At 37.8% G+C, this 15987-nt stretch overlaps 1 protein-coding gene across 3 annotated transcripts in view; it reads left to right on the top strand.

The window, feature by feature from the left end:
• LOC124596396 (fibronectin type-III domain-containing protein 3A) overlaps positions 1–15987 on the top strand; it is a 325095-nt gene that overhangs the window by 261478 nt on the left and 47630 nt on the right. For all 3 annotated transcript variants that reach the window (XM_047135521.1, XM_047135522.1, XM_047135523.1), the window contains 4 exons: positions 242–390; positions 514–704; positions 2607–2777; positions 4882–5064. In XM_047135521.1, the coding sequence (XP_046991477.1) occupies positions 242–390; positions 514–704; positions 2607–2777; positions 4882–5064 (694 nt within the window). The remainder of the gene's footprint in view (positions 1–241; positions 391–513; positions 705–2606; positions 2778–4881; positions 5065–15987) is intronic.

The following is a 15987-nucleotide window of genomic DNA, read 5'->3' as shown; positions in this document are numbered from 1 at the left end:
TAAAATTTTCACAAAGAAATACTAAAGTACAATATGTTTTTCAGAATCATTACTTTTGTTCTGTATGCTATGTATGTTTTCGTTGTGGAGTCGACATGGAGTCACATAATTTCAGAATATGTTTCATTCATTTTTACTTTTAATCATAGTTCAATTCTATAGCTTCCCTTTCATTAACACTTCCTCTGTGCATCACAGATGGTTTTTCTCTGCATTCAGTAATGTCTGTCTTCCTTTGCAGAATTAGTGAATGGTATGAGAAGAAGCAAGGAAAGGGGCATGAGCAGTGTTGGCACATCAGAAGATGGGGAAGAAAGCAGCAGTGTACAGGATGATGATGATGATTTTCATGTCATTTCTGAAATTTTATCTACTGTCAAACCTCCCCAGGTGAGATGTTTGTATGCTTGATTAAATCTATTTTTTAATGTATATTTCAGTTTCTCTGTGTATTACTTTGAGTTTTCCTAGCTGGCTGCTATTTTTTCTGTAATTTTTCATTCTGATGTGTAGGTAGCTGAACTGAACTCTCGTAGTGCCTTAATGCAATGGTCACCCCCTGAGAGGCTTGCTGATAGTGGACTGGAAGGGAAGACTGAGTTTGACATTTCAGAGTCAGATCTTCGTTATGAAGTGCTTTTGAGTGACAAAGCAAAAGAAGGGAAATACAAGATGATTTACAGTGGACCATCACTTTCGTGCAGGTAAATGCTAAATTTACCAAAAAGTGACATAATTTGTTTGTCATAACTAACTGTTTTTAATTGTGTTGTAACAGAATATGGTTGCACTTAAAATTTCAAGGTTGTAGTTAATCGTTTCTAAACTCTCATGAAGATTGTTTGATCATCATCTCATATTGTTGGTATTGTCATGGAGCTTTTTTTTTTAGATGTCAATATAGTCATTAAAATTATTTTGCTTTGTAAATAAATGCAATTTTTATAAAATTTAAAATGAGAATGTCACATGCTTGTGATTTTCTGTTCCATTTTTTGTCTAGTCAGTTTTTGCAGAGAACAGTGAAATCAATGAATTTATAATGGACAAGAGTAACTTAATAATCTGGCAGCAGTTACAAAATTTATTTGAGACATATATTTAACAGAAAACTTTATGAAAAGCTTACATTGCTACTCACCATATAGGAGAGATTTTGAGCCACAGATAGACACAACAAAAATACTGTCAAACAAGTTAGCTTTAAGCCAAAGGTCAGGAGGAGGCTGGGGCGAGGACGGTGAGGGATAGAAGGGTTGGGGTAGGGGTCAGTAGAGTGCTGCTCGTGGGAGTGTATAGGGCCGAGGTGAAGAAATACGGTAAAGTAGGGAGGTTGGAGGGGGGGGAGGGGGATGTTGGTGGTGAGGGGAGGAAGGAGAAATGTAAAAAGACTGAGAGTGCCTTGGTGTAATAGAGGGCTTTGTAGTGCTGGAGGGGGAACATAGAATGAAATAAGTGGGTGATGGACAATGAATAACAAAGATTGATGTCAGGAGGGTTATGGAAACGTAGGATATATTGCAGAGAGAGTTCCCACCTTCACCATTCAGAATAACTGATATTGGTAGGAAGGATCCAAGTGGCATATGCTGTGAAGCAGTCATTAAAATGAAGAACATTGTGTTGGGCAGAGTGCTCAGCAACTGGGTGGTCAAGCTGTTTCTTGGCGACATTTTGTCAGTGGCCATTCATGCGGACAGACAGCTTGATGGTTGTCATGCCCATTAAGAATGCAGCACAGTCGTTGCAGCTTAGCTTGTAGATTACGGCTGGTTTTGCAGGTAGCTCTTCCTTTGACGGGATCGGTGATGTTTGCCACCAGATGGTGTTGCATCTAGGACTATTACAGGGTTACAAGTGATGAGGCAAGGGGTTTGGGAGCGGGGTTTGTGTGGGAATGGATGAGGATATTGTGTAGGTTCGGTGGGAGGCGGAATACCGCTATGGGAGGGGTGGAAAGAGTATTGGGTAGGACATTCCTCATTTCAGACCATGACAAGATCCATCGAAACCCTGACGGAATGTGATTCAGTTGCTCCAGTCCTGAGTGGTACTGAGTCACAAAGGGAATGCTCCTCTGTGGGTGGACGGTGGGACTTCAGGATGTAAGAATGTGTCACTGCATACTCCAAAACACCCAGTCTAAAAAAGATAACGTTTCAAATATGCCATGCACCTATGACATGACACAGCACAGTTACATTACGGGTTAAAGCAGAAGGGTGGTATCGAACGCTCGAGTTGACCTACATTTGGCACACATTTTCTGATAAATAAATGGAGTAATATTTATGTGACACTAAACAAGTCTAATGTTAATATTGTTTTGCTTTGTTTTAGACTGCCCGTTCTGTAAGATATGCAGAGACTGTAGGACAAAGTAGGGATAGAAGGATCCAACAGTCTTAACATTGATCCTATGATCCAGCATTCTGTAGCATGCTCAAATGAAGGCAAATCATGAAAACGACTTTTGCTGAACTTGGTCTTCAAATTAGAATTTATGCCAGCTGTTTGCTCAGTGATTCCTATATAATAGTATTTACAGGCACGATTTCATAAGTGTTCAGCATCAGATCTATCAGAATATAATTGTTCTTAAACAGGATTCAAGATCTACGACCTGGGACAGAGTACTCTGTATGTGTGGCAGTCAGTCTGGATGATCTGAAAGGATCAGTATCTATTCCTACAACTTTCCGCACGCCACCTTGTGAACCAGAACAGCCTCTCCCTCCAAAACTGATCAGCAGATCTCGCACCTCTCTCTTGCTCAGGTAAGTTCTTTAAAAGACTTTGTATTGATGATTTTCAGTATGATCAAAAATTTTATGATATGCTTATACATGCTTGCAGTTTGTGCTCTTAATTTCAGATGCCAGAACATGTTCATGTTATTCTTCTTGCCAGTGAAGTAGGATTGTAATAGAGCTATTGCTAGACCCTTTGACTGTGTATATATGCTGTACAATTGTGATATGGCCAGCATATTCTCTACTCCCCCAAATTACGATCCGTTTCATTGTAATTTGTTCATGCATTGTATTTTTACTCAACTATGCATACGCTTCGTTTAAATTTTGAAAGAACTGGAAAGCAGTCAAAATAATAACTGGGTGATATTAATGATATTAATATAATAGAGGGAAACATTCCACGTGGGAAAAATATATCTAAAAACAAAGATGATGTCCAGCGCTTTCGTTTGGTAAGTCACATCATCTTTGTTTTTAGATATAATAACTGGGCGAAACACACAAAACTTGCACTCATTTTATTTCATGAGCAGTTCAAGTTATTTCAATAATGTTTTTGGCAAATTATAGTATAGAGAGAAGCATATGATTTAGTTGCACAAGTAATCCTCTTAACTTAAGTAACATCTTAGACATTGTAGTAAGTGTGATTTGTTTTAAAAGCATTTGAAAGCTCTGTAAAAGAAAGGGTACAGCGAGAAAATCTTTGTTAGCATTGGCTTTGAAACTTTTTGCAAAATTGTCAGAAATGTGTTAAAGAATAAAGGTAGGGCAGTAAGTCTGATTTTGCAGTATTAAGTTCACCAAAATTGGGCTCTCATGCCAGGCTCTGTCATTATATACAGCATGAAGTTAGGCCTATTGTACTAAGATTAAACCTTTCTTCTTGGCTCAACTTTGTGTGACATAGAGGCAGAGTCAGGTACGATTGTCATAAACAGAACTTATGCTAATTTCAAGCGTATTAGAAGGGGCTTAGGAAGACTATTTCAAATGTGTGTAAATACTCACGTTTAAGAGAACAGCTGTTGTGGAAATGGTTAAACACTTAATACAGCCATGGAGTCTGACATGAGATCCCCACTTGGTGGTGTTTACACCACCAAGCCATTTAATTTTAGCACATTTCTGGAATACTTCAGCAAAAATTTTTAACAACAACATTAGCTAGCATTAAAGCACTATACTCATGTTTTCAAGTGCTTTCAAATGCTGCTATGAAAGGGTTTATCATTCTAGTTCAAAAAATCCATGCTTGCTTCTCTATCTTGCTCACCAGAATTAAGAGTATTCCCCATAGAACAAAGTAATGTGTACCTTCTTTTTACTACCATTAGACGAAAACCTTCTTTTCGATATCTTGAGCTGTTCACAAGATAAAAATGGTGCAAGTTTTAGGTAATTCACCATGTATATATTTGCCATTTTGGGAAGAAGTCATAGTTCATAGAACCATAATTTGTGGGGAAAAAAATTATTCATTTCACACACAGGAAAATTAACCAGGAGTAACCATGCACAGTGATGATGTTATGATTATGTCTACATGCAGTTCCTATCTTATCCATATTCCTCTTAGATACATCAGATTTATTTACCATGCTGTATTTTTGGTGTCGCTGAAATTGTATCCTCTTGAACTAGATGTGGGCAAATAGCAGTCTGTGAGCCACATGCTAATAGTTTTTGTGCATTCCTAAGGAACAGAGTTTTTATGCAACAATTTCTACCTTTTCTGTAATTTAAAATTAACTAATACATGCAATCATTTTAAAAGCACACCCCCTCTGCTAACATCTGCTTCCACAAAGTAGCCCCTGAGCAAAAACTGTTGCCCATCCAAACTGTGCTTCTGAGATAAAGTTTCTATCATCTCTGAAACCAGACTGCACAACTCTTTTACCAGTCTGGTCTTAACTAACAAAATTGTGACAAAACTTAAAATTATTAAAGAACACCTTTACCATTTGCAATCAGAAAAATACAATTTCTGTAACAATGAAACCACATTACATAATTCCATGCTTAACTTTCTTTTAAACACATAGCCAGCATGGGCTTATTTTTTGCAGTTTACATTTAATAGTTCAATGTATGATTGCCAATAATAGTTTTTCTGTTTTAGATGGAGTCCAACAGGAGACAATGGTTCTCATATTACACACTATATTTTAGAATATGATGAAGGAAAAGGTGGTGGTTTCGTAGAAGCGTACAAAAACCGGGGAAAACAGCACAATATGCTTAAACTTCAGCCTTCGACGTGCTACAGGTTCAGATTAGCTGCTGTAAATGAATGTGGCAAAGGGTAAGATACCAGCAGTTTCAAATTGTTACTAAGTGGAATGTTGATGTTTCAAACACGAATTAATTCTTGGTGGTTGGAAGTGCAACTTTCTAAGAATTTATTATTATAATAATTATTGCGATCATCATTATTATTTTGCTGTGACACACTTCAGTGTAGCAGTTTGGGGGGGGGGGGGATGTGTTGAGATCTGGACTGTACTGCCTTATTGATATGACACAGCAAACCATTGCCCTGTGTCCGTTACGGAATGCTTGGTGTAATCCATTTTGATTTGTGTTCTACAGTGCTCATTATTATCTTTCCTTGTTGTGAGATGAGTGAAGGTAGTAATCCTGGTCCATTGTAACACCAATGCAGGCTGTAAGTCCTGCGAGAATGGGGTTGGCGTGGGGCTGTTTTCCTGCACTGTTCCTCTCCCCTTGGGCAGTCTCACTTGATAACACATGCAGCCAACTGCCACATTTACTTATAAACAAAAGAATAAAATTTGGGTGTTTTGGGAAATTAAATGTGAACATTTTTGCATTATTCGCTTTAACAATGTGTTAGGAGAAAAAATAGGTGAAGCATCTTTGATATTTTCATACCTGGATGTCTTTCAATCTCTCTCTCTCTGTCTCTCGTATTTAAAAAGATAAAGACACACACCATTAATGTTAAAATACTGGAGTATTTGCAGTATCAAACAATGGAAAATCGAGGATGGAACGTAACAATATCATAAGGATATTGCTACACACCATATAGCGGAGATGCTGAGCCACAGGTGGGACACACACACACACACACACACACACACACACACACACACACACACAGAGAGTGAGAGTGAGAGTGTGTGTGTGTGTGTGTGTGTGTGTGTGTGTGTGTGTGTGCTGGCTTCAGAGACTGTGGTCATGTGTGTGAGAAGGAGAGTGAGAGTGAGAGAGTGTGTGTGTGTGTGTGTGTGTGTGTGTGTGTGTGTGTGTGTGTGTGTTGGATTACACTGCAAGATTTACTACTTAACTTGCTATCTTGGAAGGAGTGGGGAAAATGCTGATGCAGATTATAAGTTAGACCTCCCATGTACTGTAAGCATGCACATAGCTCAGTGACAAAGCAGACAACAGTGCAGTTGACAGCAGTTTAGAGTTCATTGTGCAGTTGGCAACAAACACCTGCAAATCACTACAGTATGAAGTTTCCTGACTGCTACTGGTCAGAACTGGAAAGTCCACATGCCAGGTTATAGTTCCCATATAGTACTTGTTATTTATTATTGTTTTTTTAAATATTTATTTATTTATCACAGTGGAAGTAAATTGGAGAAGCTGAAGAATTGGTCACTTTTAGTCACAGTCTGTTGTGACTTTTTAAAATTGTTGTTATATTTGTCAATTTTTTTGCTCTTTTAGGAAGAGAATAAGTTATTTAATTTTTTCCCAAGTTTCTGTACTCACGTTTGCTCATTTAATTTTTTGGAGTTCTCCAATGATGAAACCAGAGGATCTTCCGCAATTTGAGAGAGGTTGTTCCTCTTGGATTTTTTGAGGGTTTTTTATAATTTGTGCAACTTCTGTTAGTGTCAAATATTCCTCTGTTATAACTGCTTCTAGTTTTGTCCCAGGTTCTAATTTTACTTTAGTAACAAAACTGCTGCTATGATACTCTGTTCAGTTTTGAAAATAGACCTTCCTAGATGTGGAGAATGTAAATTCTGTACTGCCTGGCTTACAAAGACTGAAAACATTAGTGAAAGTGAACTATTTTGCAGTGTGTGTTCCTGCTCTTTTAATTTTAAGACAAAAAGTTTTCTGGCAGTTAGTAACCAATCACATTTAACAACACATTCGAAATTAAATCACATCAGTTGTGTTTAGAACTTTCAGATCGGACACAACCTGCAAGTTTGGTACATGTGCCAACATAACAGATAGATCCACTACTGCTGAATTGATTTGGACAGTGGAGTCAGTAATTCCTAATTACTTTATGGATTTGTCAAATGATATTTGTTAAGTTTTTAAGATGATGATTCCTGCCAGTGTTCCACATATTGCGTTTCGGCATAAGAAACATTCTTGATTACTGATGGACTGGCTCCATGTATCTGGAACATGTTAGAAGAAGCAAGTTCATTGTATTACACACTGAGTTTTGACGAAACTAAGAGTGTTAAAGATAAAATAATTAATAAAAGCAATCATTCTAAGAATTTCTTTATAACCAAAGCGGATGGTGAAATGAAATGTTACCTTCGAAATTATGTAAAGCACTTTCTGAAGCCAACTTGCCCCTAAAATAAATGCATTATGCTAGGATCAGGTGGACCTAACATCAGTAAAGTGTTTAGGCATTTAGATAGTGACGTCCAGGAAACTCGTGGCAGACAACTTATAAACATCTGATTTCGCAACATTCATACAATGCATAATGCCTATTTAAAGACTTTGTAATGTTTAGGAGAAGAAGCATCCGAATTTGTGGTCAGTGTGTACCACTATTTTGACTGTTGACATGTTCGCTGGGAAACATTAGAAGGAATTTCGTCTAAGTTTCAACATTCCTCATCGCAAGTGTTTGAGGCATATAGCCACAAGATGACTTGCTGCTCCCTGGTCCAGATTCTCCAATGCTAGTGTGAATGCTTAAAAACTTCAGTGAAAGCAGAATGTCCTTCCATAATTTTATGTGCAGAACTAGTCTGTAAATTCAGACATTGTTTTCAAAGCCAAACACCTTGATTTACAAGTTGCACACAGAAATAGTACATATACTTCAAACCTTTTTTTTTCATGGTCTGATAGATTCTGCTTTGAGGAAAAATGAGTGTGTTTCTGAAGTTCTTTATAATGAACTTTTTACATTGGACAATCTGTATCCTGATGAACAACTACTCGTTTGCAGGCAAGTAACTGAAGAGCTTAGTAAAATGTAAGAATGTGAGAAGTTTTGATTAGTAAAGGTGGCCCAAGGACTAGATGGAAAACACATGCTTATCAAGTGCTCCACTGAAAAGTTTTAGGTTTTTAGACCTCAAAGAAAAAATACAGAGCAGAAGCTACAGAGACATCCTAAAGATTGTAATAATGATGTCTTTTGATGCCTGGCAGGATTCTAGGACTCTTGTAAGGTTCTACAGTTTGGAAAAGATAACCCAGCGTTAGATAACAAAGGTTTTGACAATTAGTGGCAGCAACATATCTCAAACAGAGACTCATCATCCGTAGAGTTAAAATATCCAGACGTTTCAAAACAAGTGAAAGCTTCTTTTAATTGTCCTGTAGAAATGCAGGCTTAGAGAGAAAATATTGTGCCTTGAAGTGCATAAGGCAGTGATGTCCGAAACTTTTTTAAACAGTTGTCTGGGAAACTAGCCCCATTTTCTGTTTGTGTCAGTTGAATCACAGCTCGTTACTTGTGGACAGCAAGCACATGCAATTTCTACTGCTTATAAGGAAGAATGTTAAAGGAAAATAAAACTGGACTTAGAAGAACAGCAAAAAGTGGAATAAAACTAAAGTTATCCTGAATTAAGAAGGTGAAAAACAAAAAAATATCAATTGACTGTGTCAGGTGCTCCAAAAGAAAAGAAAAAAGAACATTAACTATCTAAAAGAAGCATGAGATGAACTTCTCTCTCAAGCTTCAGCTGGTGGTGCACAAATCTTTCAGTAGAAGGAAGAGTGACCGAAAGGGATGTGCAGACCACTTAGAAAATTATTAGGAAAAATAAAATGTAGTATGGTTATGAACACATTATTCTGGCCAAGATAGACACCAAGCTCGCACCTACTACAGTAGTACAAGTTTATATGCCAACTAGCTCTGCAGATGACGAAGAAATTGAAGAAATGTATGATGAAATAAAAGAAATTATTCAGATAGTGAAGGGAGATGAAAATTTAATAGCCATAGGTGACTGGAATTCGAGAGTAGGAAAAGGGAGAGAAGGAAACATAGTAGGTGAATATCGATTGGGGCTAAGAAATGAAAGAGGAAGCCGCCTGGTAGAATTTTGCGCAGAGCATAACTTAATCATAGCTAACACTTGGTTTAAGAATCATGGAAGAAGATTGTATACATGGAAGAACCCTGAAGATACTAAAAGGTATCAGATAGATAATATAATGGTAAGACAGAGATTTAGGAGCCAGGTTTTAAATTGTAAGACATTTCCAGGGACAGATGTGGACTCTGAGCACAATCTATTGGTTGTGAACTGTAGATTAAAACTGAAGAAACTGCAAAAAGGTGGGAATTGAAGGAGATGGGACGTGGAAAAACTGACTACACCAGAGGTTGTACAGAGTTTCAGGGAGACCATAAGGGAACAATTAACAAGAATGGGGGAAAGAAATACAGTAGAAGAAGAATGAGTAGCTTTGAGGGATGAAGTAGTGGAGGCAGCAGAGGATCAAGTACGTAAAAAGATCAGGGCTAGTAGAAATCCTTGGGTAACAGAAGAAATATTGAATTTAATTGATGAAAGGAGAAAATATAAAAATGCAGTAAATGAAGCAGGCAAAAAGGAATACCAACGTCTCAAAAATGAGATCCACAGGAAGTGCAAAATGGCTAAGCAGGTATGGCTAGAGGATAAATGTAAGGATGTAGAGGCTTATATCACTAGGGGTAAGATAGATACTGCCTACAGGAAAATTAAAGAGACCTTTGGAGAAAGGAGAACCACTTGTGAATATCAAGAGCTCAGATGGAAACCCAGTTCTAAGCAAAGAAGGGAAAGCAGAAAGATGGAAGGAGTATATAGAGGGTCTATACAAGGGCGATGTACTTGAGGACAATATTGTGGAAATGCAAGAGGATGTAGATGAAGATGAAATGGGAGATATGATACTGCTTGAAGAGTTTGACAGAGCACTGAAAGACCCGAGTCGAAACAAGGCCCCGGGAGTAGACAATATTCCATTAGAACTACTGATAGCCTTGGGAAAGCCAGCCCTGACAAAACTCTGCCATCTGGTGAGCAAGATGTATGAGACAGGCGAAATACCCTTCGACTTCAAGAAGAATATAATAATTCCAATCCCAAAGAAAGCAGGTGTTGACAGATGTGAAAATTACCGAACTATCAGTTTAATAAGTCACGGCTGCAAATTGTAACGCGATTTCTTTACAGACGAATGGAAAAACTAGTAGAAGCCAACCTTGGGGAAGATCAGTTTGGATTCCGTAGAAATATGGGAACACGTGAGGCAATACTGACCCTACGACTTATCTTAGGAGCTAGATTAAGGAAAGGCAATCCTATGTTTCTAGCATTTGTAGACTTAGAGAAAGTTTTTGACAATGTTGACTGGAATACACTCTTTCAAATTCTGAAGGTGGCAGGGGTAAAATATAGGGAGCGAAAGGCTATTTACAATTTGTATAGGAACCAAATGGCAGTTATAAGAGTCGAGGGGCATGAAAGGGAAGCAGTGGTTGGGAAGGGAGTGAGACAGGGTTGTATCCTCTCCCTGCTGTTATTCAATCTGTATATTGAGCAAGAAGTGAAGGAAACAAAAGAAAAATTCGGAGTAGGTATTAAAATCCGTTGAGAAGAAATAAGAACTTTGAGGTTCGCCGATGACATTGTAATTCTGTCAGAGACAGCAAAGGACTTGGAAGAGCAGTTGAACAGAATGGGTAGTTTCTTGAAAGGAGGATATAAGATGAACATCAACAAAAGCAAAACGAGGATAATGGAATGTAGTCGAATTAAGTCGGGTGATGCTGAAGGAATTAGATTAGGAAATGAGACACTTAAAGTAGTAAAGGAGTTTTGCTATTTGGGGAGCCAAATAACTGATGATGGTCGAAGTAGAGAGGATATAAAATGTAGACTGGCAATGGCAAGGAAAGCATTTCTGAAGAAGAGAAATTTGTTAACATCGAGTATAGATTTAAGTGTCAGGAAGTCGTTTCTGAAAGTATTTGTATAGAGAGTAGCCACGTATGGAAGTGAAACATGGACGATAAATAGTTTGGACAAGAAGAGAATAGAAGCTTTCAAAATGTGGTGCTACAGAAGAATGCTGAAGATTAGATGGGTAGATCACACAACTAATGAGGAGGTATTGAATAGAATTGGGGAGAAGAGGAGTTTGTGGCGCAACTTGACAAGAAGGAGGGACCGGTTGGTAAGACATGTTCTGAGGCATCAAGGGATCACAAATTTAGCATTGGAGGGCAGCATGGAGGGTAAAAATTGTAGAGGGAGACCAAGAGATGAATACACTAAGCAGATTCAGAAGGATGTAGGTTGCAGTAAGTACTGGGAGATGAAGAAGCTTGCACAGGAGAGAGTGGCATGGAGAGCTGCATCACAGCAGTCTCAGGACTGAAGACGACAACAACAACAGCAGCAACAACAACAACAACAACAGCAGTATGTAGTTCATTTTTTGCCAAGGTTTCTATAAGAAACAGTGAGCTAAAATATTTTTTAATCATTTTCCAATATTTGGAGTGTAGAATATCATTAGTTGTAAAATGTGATGTTGATTTTGTTTGTGAATTAAGATTAGAATATCAAATTACCAATGCACCAGTATATATTAATAAATCTATAAAGGAAAAAATGGTCATGCACCATCCAGGATCCTAACAGAGAAATATATTATAGTCTTCACTAGCCAGTTTGGTAGGGCATTGTAAATAATAAATAATAATAATAATAATAATAATAATTTTGTGCCATGCCTGTTCATTGAAATATTTTGTCACCTTTTTCAAGTGCCACGGTGGTTCCTCGCCCTGAAATTGGTCATTCATTAATGTATGTACACTTAACTACCAAAGAAAGCTAAATTAACCCTGCTAAAAACATTTTATTTTTCATTTATCAAAACCTGGTCTATACAAGTCTCAAGATGGCATTGGGAGTCCTGAGAGGAAAGAGCTCAAAGTAAATTACTTATGCAGCTGGTAAACTATTGTTTTGCAACTCCGAAAAATTATTGGAAAATTATGATAGGTTGGGCGTGCATTAGAAAGCTAGTCTGGCTAGGACATGAAGGTAAATGAGTAACACCTTTTTCAGAAAATAATGTAGTCGTGGCATTGTAATGGAAGCTGGTTGGGCTAATGAGGCAGTAGTTTCAAATTCCTCTGCTGCTGGAACAGCATTCCCCCCTCCCCCCCTTGTTATGGGCAATATACTAAAACGGTTCACCCTCCCCCACTCCTCTTGTGTACTAAAACAAATGTGGTAGTGTTTTGAGTCAGCAGTACAGCTATGTGTTGTATAGATTTGCCATTATATTGGCCTTTACACACTTCCACTGTGAGAACAGTCACCAATTGTACTGTGTGTGTAGATGCTGTGTTGCTAGCCTACACAACTGAAGAGAAACTTCATCTACTAAGCATAACATTAGAGAAATAACAGCAATAAAGTAATGTTACTGCTGATGTTATCACTTGTGCTAAAAGTTATTTTGCCAGATAACTGGAAGTTAGGTGAATGCAGAAAAGTTTCATTAGTGCAAGGAGACAGAATCTTAACATACTCCACACTGCTATGTATGCACCTCGACAATGCAGGTGCAATGGCGATTTTCCAGCAAATTTAATGAATAAGTGTGCAAAAACTAAGGGCCTACAGCATTCCCATAACCATGAGAATCTTGCAACCGGAATTTTTTTTTACTTTTCCTAAAATGATTTCTGGTGTTCGTAATAAAAAGAATTTGTTTCACAAGAGGTTTTTTGTTTAATATTTTATGACATAAAATGATTATGAATATTTTATAAATAATTCACTTACAAGTGCTAATCCTGAAAGCACTGAGGTACACGGAGTCTTTGCATCACCATCTGCTTTCTTTTCTTATCCGTTTGCCAGTCTCTTTCTTCCAGTCCTCAGAGCAAACTTTGCCGTAATGCATAGTATTTACTTTGTTGGCGGTGGGAGGTACTTTTTCTGGAAAGTGATGGCCAAAATTTCTGTCCAGGCTAGTGCTTATTGTTGGTTCTGAAGATAAAAAGTCTCCTCCTGTTGCTACCAATTTCAAGCTGGTTTTCTTTTTTCTTTTTTTTTAAAAAAGAAGAAGTCCACTGGAGGGATTTTCTATTTATTGACGTCTCTGTACAAAATTACACTGTTCACGGCAGACATTACAAAAACGCGAAAGAAAAGTTTTTCCACCACTTCATTGCTTTTTGTGCGAATGGGTAGTAACTGTACGGCTGATCCACATGATCTACACTAGTCTTTCAGAATGAGATTTTCGCTCTACAGTGGAATGTGTGCTGTTATGAAACTTCTTGGCAGATTAAAACTGTGTGCAGGACTGAGACGTGAACTCGGGTCCTGAGTTGGAGTCTTGGTCCTGCACACAGTTTTAATCTGCCAGAAAGTTTTACACCAGTCTTGTTCATATTGTAGTCAGTCTGGTTTCATTAATATTGTAATACCACCTTTTGAACATACTGGAATGTCTTCTGTTGTACCGAGCGAGGTGGCGCAGTGGTTAGCACACTGGACTCGCATTCGGGAGGACGACGGTTCAATCCCGTCTCCGGCCATCCTGATTTAGGTTTTCCGTGATTTCCCTAAATCGCTTCAGGCAAATGCCGGGATGGTTCCTTTGAAAGGGCACGGCCGATTTCCTTCCCCATCCTTCCCTAACACGAGCTTGCGCTCCGTCTCTAATGACCTCGTTGTCGATGGGACGTTAAACACTAATATCCTCCTCCTCTTCTGTTGTAGCCTGATGTTTTGTGGATACAGTATACGTCACACTTATTTTTCCACTTCAGCACTAGAATGGGCCCATTCCTCAAAAATATCTCATTTTGCTTCAGTTTTATTGTTTTGAAGCTTGTTGGTAAGCCTTTTCTGTTTTTCTTTACAATTCCAACAGCTAATGTATTTTTCTCCCACAACATCAGGAACACTAGTGTAATATCTGTCCATGTAAATACAGTGGCCTTCACCGTAATATGGAGAACAGAGTCTGTCTAATAATGCTGGAATATGGTTGTCAGTCCTTCCTGCTGATCCTGTGTAAACATTGCAGTTCACAACATAGCATGTTGCAGCATCACGAAGTGCATAAAGCTCTATGCCATATTTATAGGGTCTATTTTTCATGTAAACCCTAAAGCCAACTCGTCCATGAAATGGACAAATAACTTCTTGACAAAAATGTTGAAAACAGGTCTAATTTTGTGAAGAAGATCGTGATTTTCCTCTTTTTTTTTTTATTATGTTGAGTTGTCATTGGCATGCAGCATGAACATAATACTGGAAAACCTGTCATGGCTCAACAATCAATAAGCAAAGCCTGTTTGTAAAAATGAATCAGTTGACCAATAGTCAGTAAGCGTTGGTAATTTCACAACACACTTATGCAGAACTGCTGCAAAAAACCAAAATATTTCTTGTTGTTTTACTGGATCTCATTTGTGCCACATAGTGTTCTTCTTTATTTCATTTCACTGTTTCGTTGCAGCAATTTTTGTACCGGCATATCTGTTTGTCTCGGTCTTTATGTTTCGGATAACATTGTCACTAAAAAACGTTCAAAAAACAGTCGTAAACATTAGTTCCTGTTCACAAACAAGTGGCTCCAGATGCCAACTGAAATACTAGAAGCTGAGGGTGTGCACCGTGCTCCTGCCAGTTGTCAGCATTGTGTTCAGTAAGACCTACTGTAGCATTTGTTGCTGTAACATTTGCTTATCGTTGCAGCTCCTCATCTAATGGAAGTTGTATATGAAGAAAAAAAAAAGATAGTGTGTTTCCTTTACAAATTATCCATATAAATTAGCAACAAAATTGAGGAAAATATATTAAAAACTATTACCTGATTCACTTGAAACATTTTCTTGCTCGTGGTTACTGTTGTCATCACTGACGTCAATATCAGATTCATTTTATCCTAATAAAATGTCCAGAACTTGACTTTCCAGGAGGCCTCTGGCTGTCATTTTTGCTCAAAACGATAATTCACAATCACAAAATTATGGTTGCGTGCCAAGTGAAAAGTCGTCAAAGGACCAATTGCTATACTTGCAGATATTCTACTCGTACAACTGATACACACAACTCATCGACTCCTGCTGCATCTAGTGGACAAAATATGAACTACTGCAGTTATCTTACAGCCACCAGCCATAGTGCAGTGAAAAACACCTTTCAGTGACCGTACGGGATATGGGTGCCGTCCACGCGGCTGAAACATGCGTGCTCGAGTGGCGTATGGACGTAGTGTTGAATGTGTTAACTATTAGCCAAATGAAATACAGTCTAATTGAATGAGTGTATTTTTGTGATATTTCCCGTGAGGAAACATGTTTGCATATTGAGAAAGCAAGAGGAAACATACCATTGAAACATGCATAACTCTTTAAAATGATGATGAAAAAACATACCTTCTTTGCCCTCTCCAGTGACTAGAAGTGAATGTTATTGAGCTGCTGTTACCAGCCTCCTCCTCGTAACATTTTTCAGAGGAGTTTTCATGAATAATGATTTATCTTTTTGGGAGAATGTTTGCCTTTTATTGCTGTAAAACATAGGGTGTGAGTGTTACTATTGACTCCTGTAAACCTTCAGTCAGAGAATTTACTACTTATCACATACTTTATTTGGACCAGTTACCTGCTTTTGGCATTATCTGTTGACTGTTATCTGTATTAGTTAGAATATTCTGTTCATAATATTACTTGAAAATACAGCTCTTCGGTTGCAAAGGTAAAAAATTTTCAACTTTACCTAGGTTTCAACTGCTCTAAGGCAGCTTTCATCAGAAGTAAAAAATTTTTACATTACCTATTACAGAGTTTTGGAATAATATAAAAATTATTAAATTAAACATATGTAATAAAATTACATCATAACTAACTGCTACGGTACAATAGACAAAGAAAGCATACTTACATAGAGTAAGTAGCTATGAAATGGTTTAGAGCAACAGTGCTCACGTTAAA

Source organism: Schistocerca americana, chromosome 2 (genome assembly GCF_021461395.2).
Source record: "Schistocerca americana isolate TAMUIC-IGC-003095 chromosome 2, iqSchAmer2.1, whole genome shotgun sequence".
In the NCBI taxonomy this organism is placed as follows: domain Eukaryota; kingdom Metazoa; phylum Arthropoda; class Insecta; order Orthoptera; family Acrididae; genus Schistocerca; species Schistocerca americana.
The sequence above is the reverse complement of the archived record's forward strand: the minus strand, read 5'-3'. Positions and strand labels throughout refer to the sequence as shown.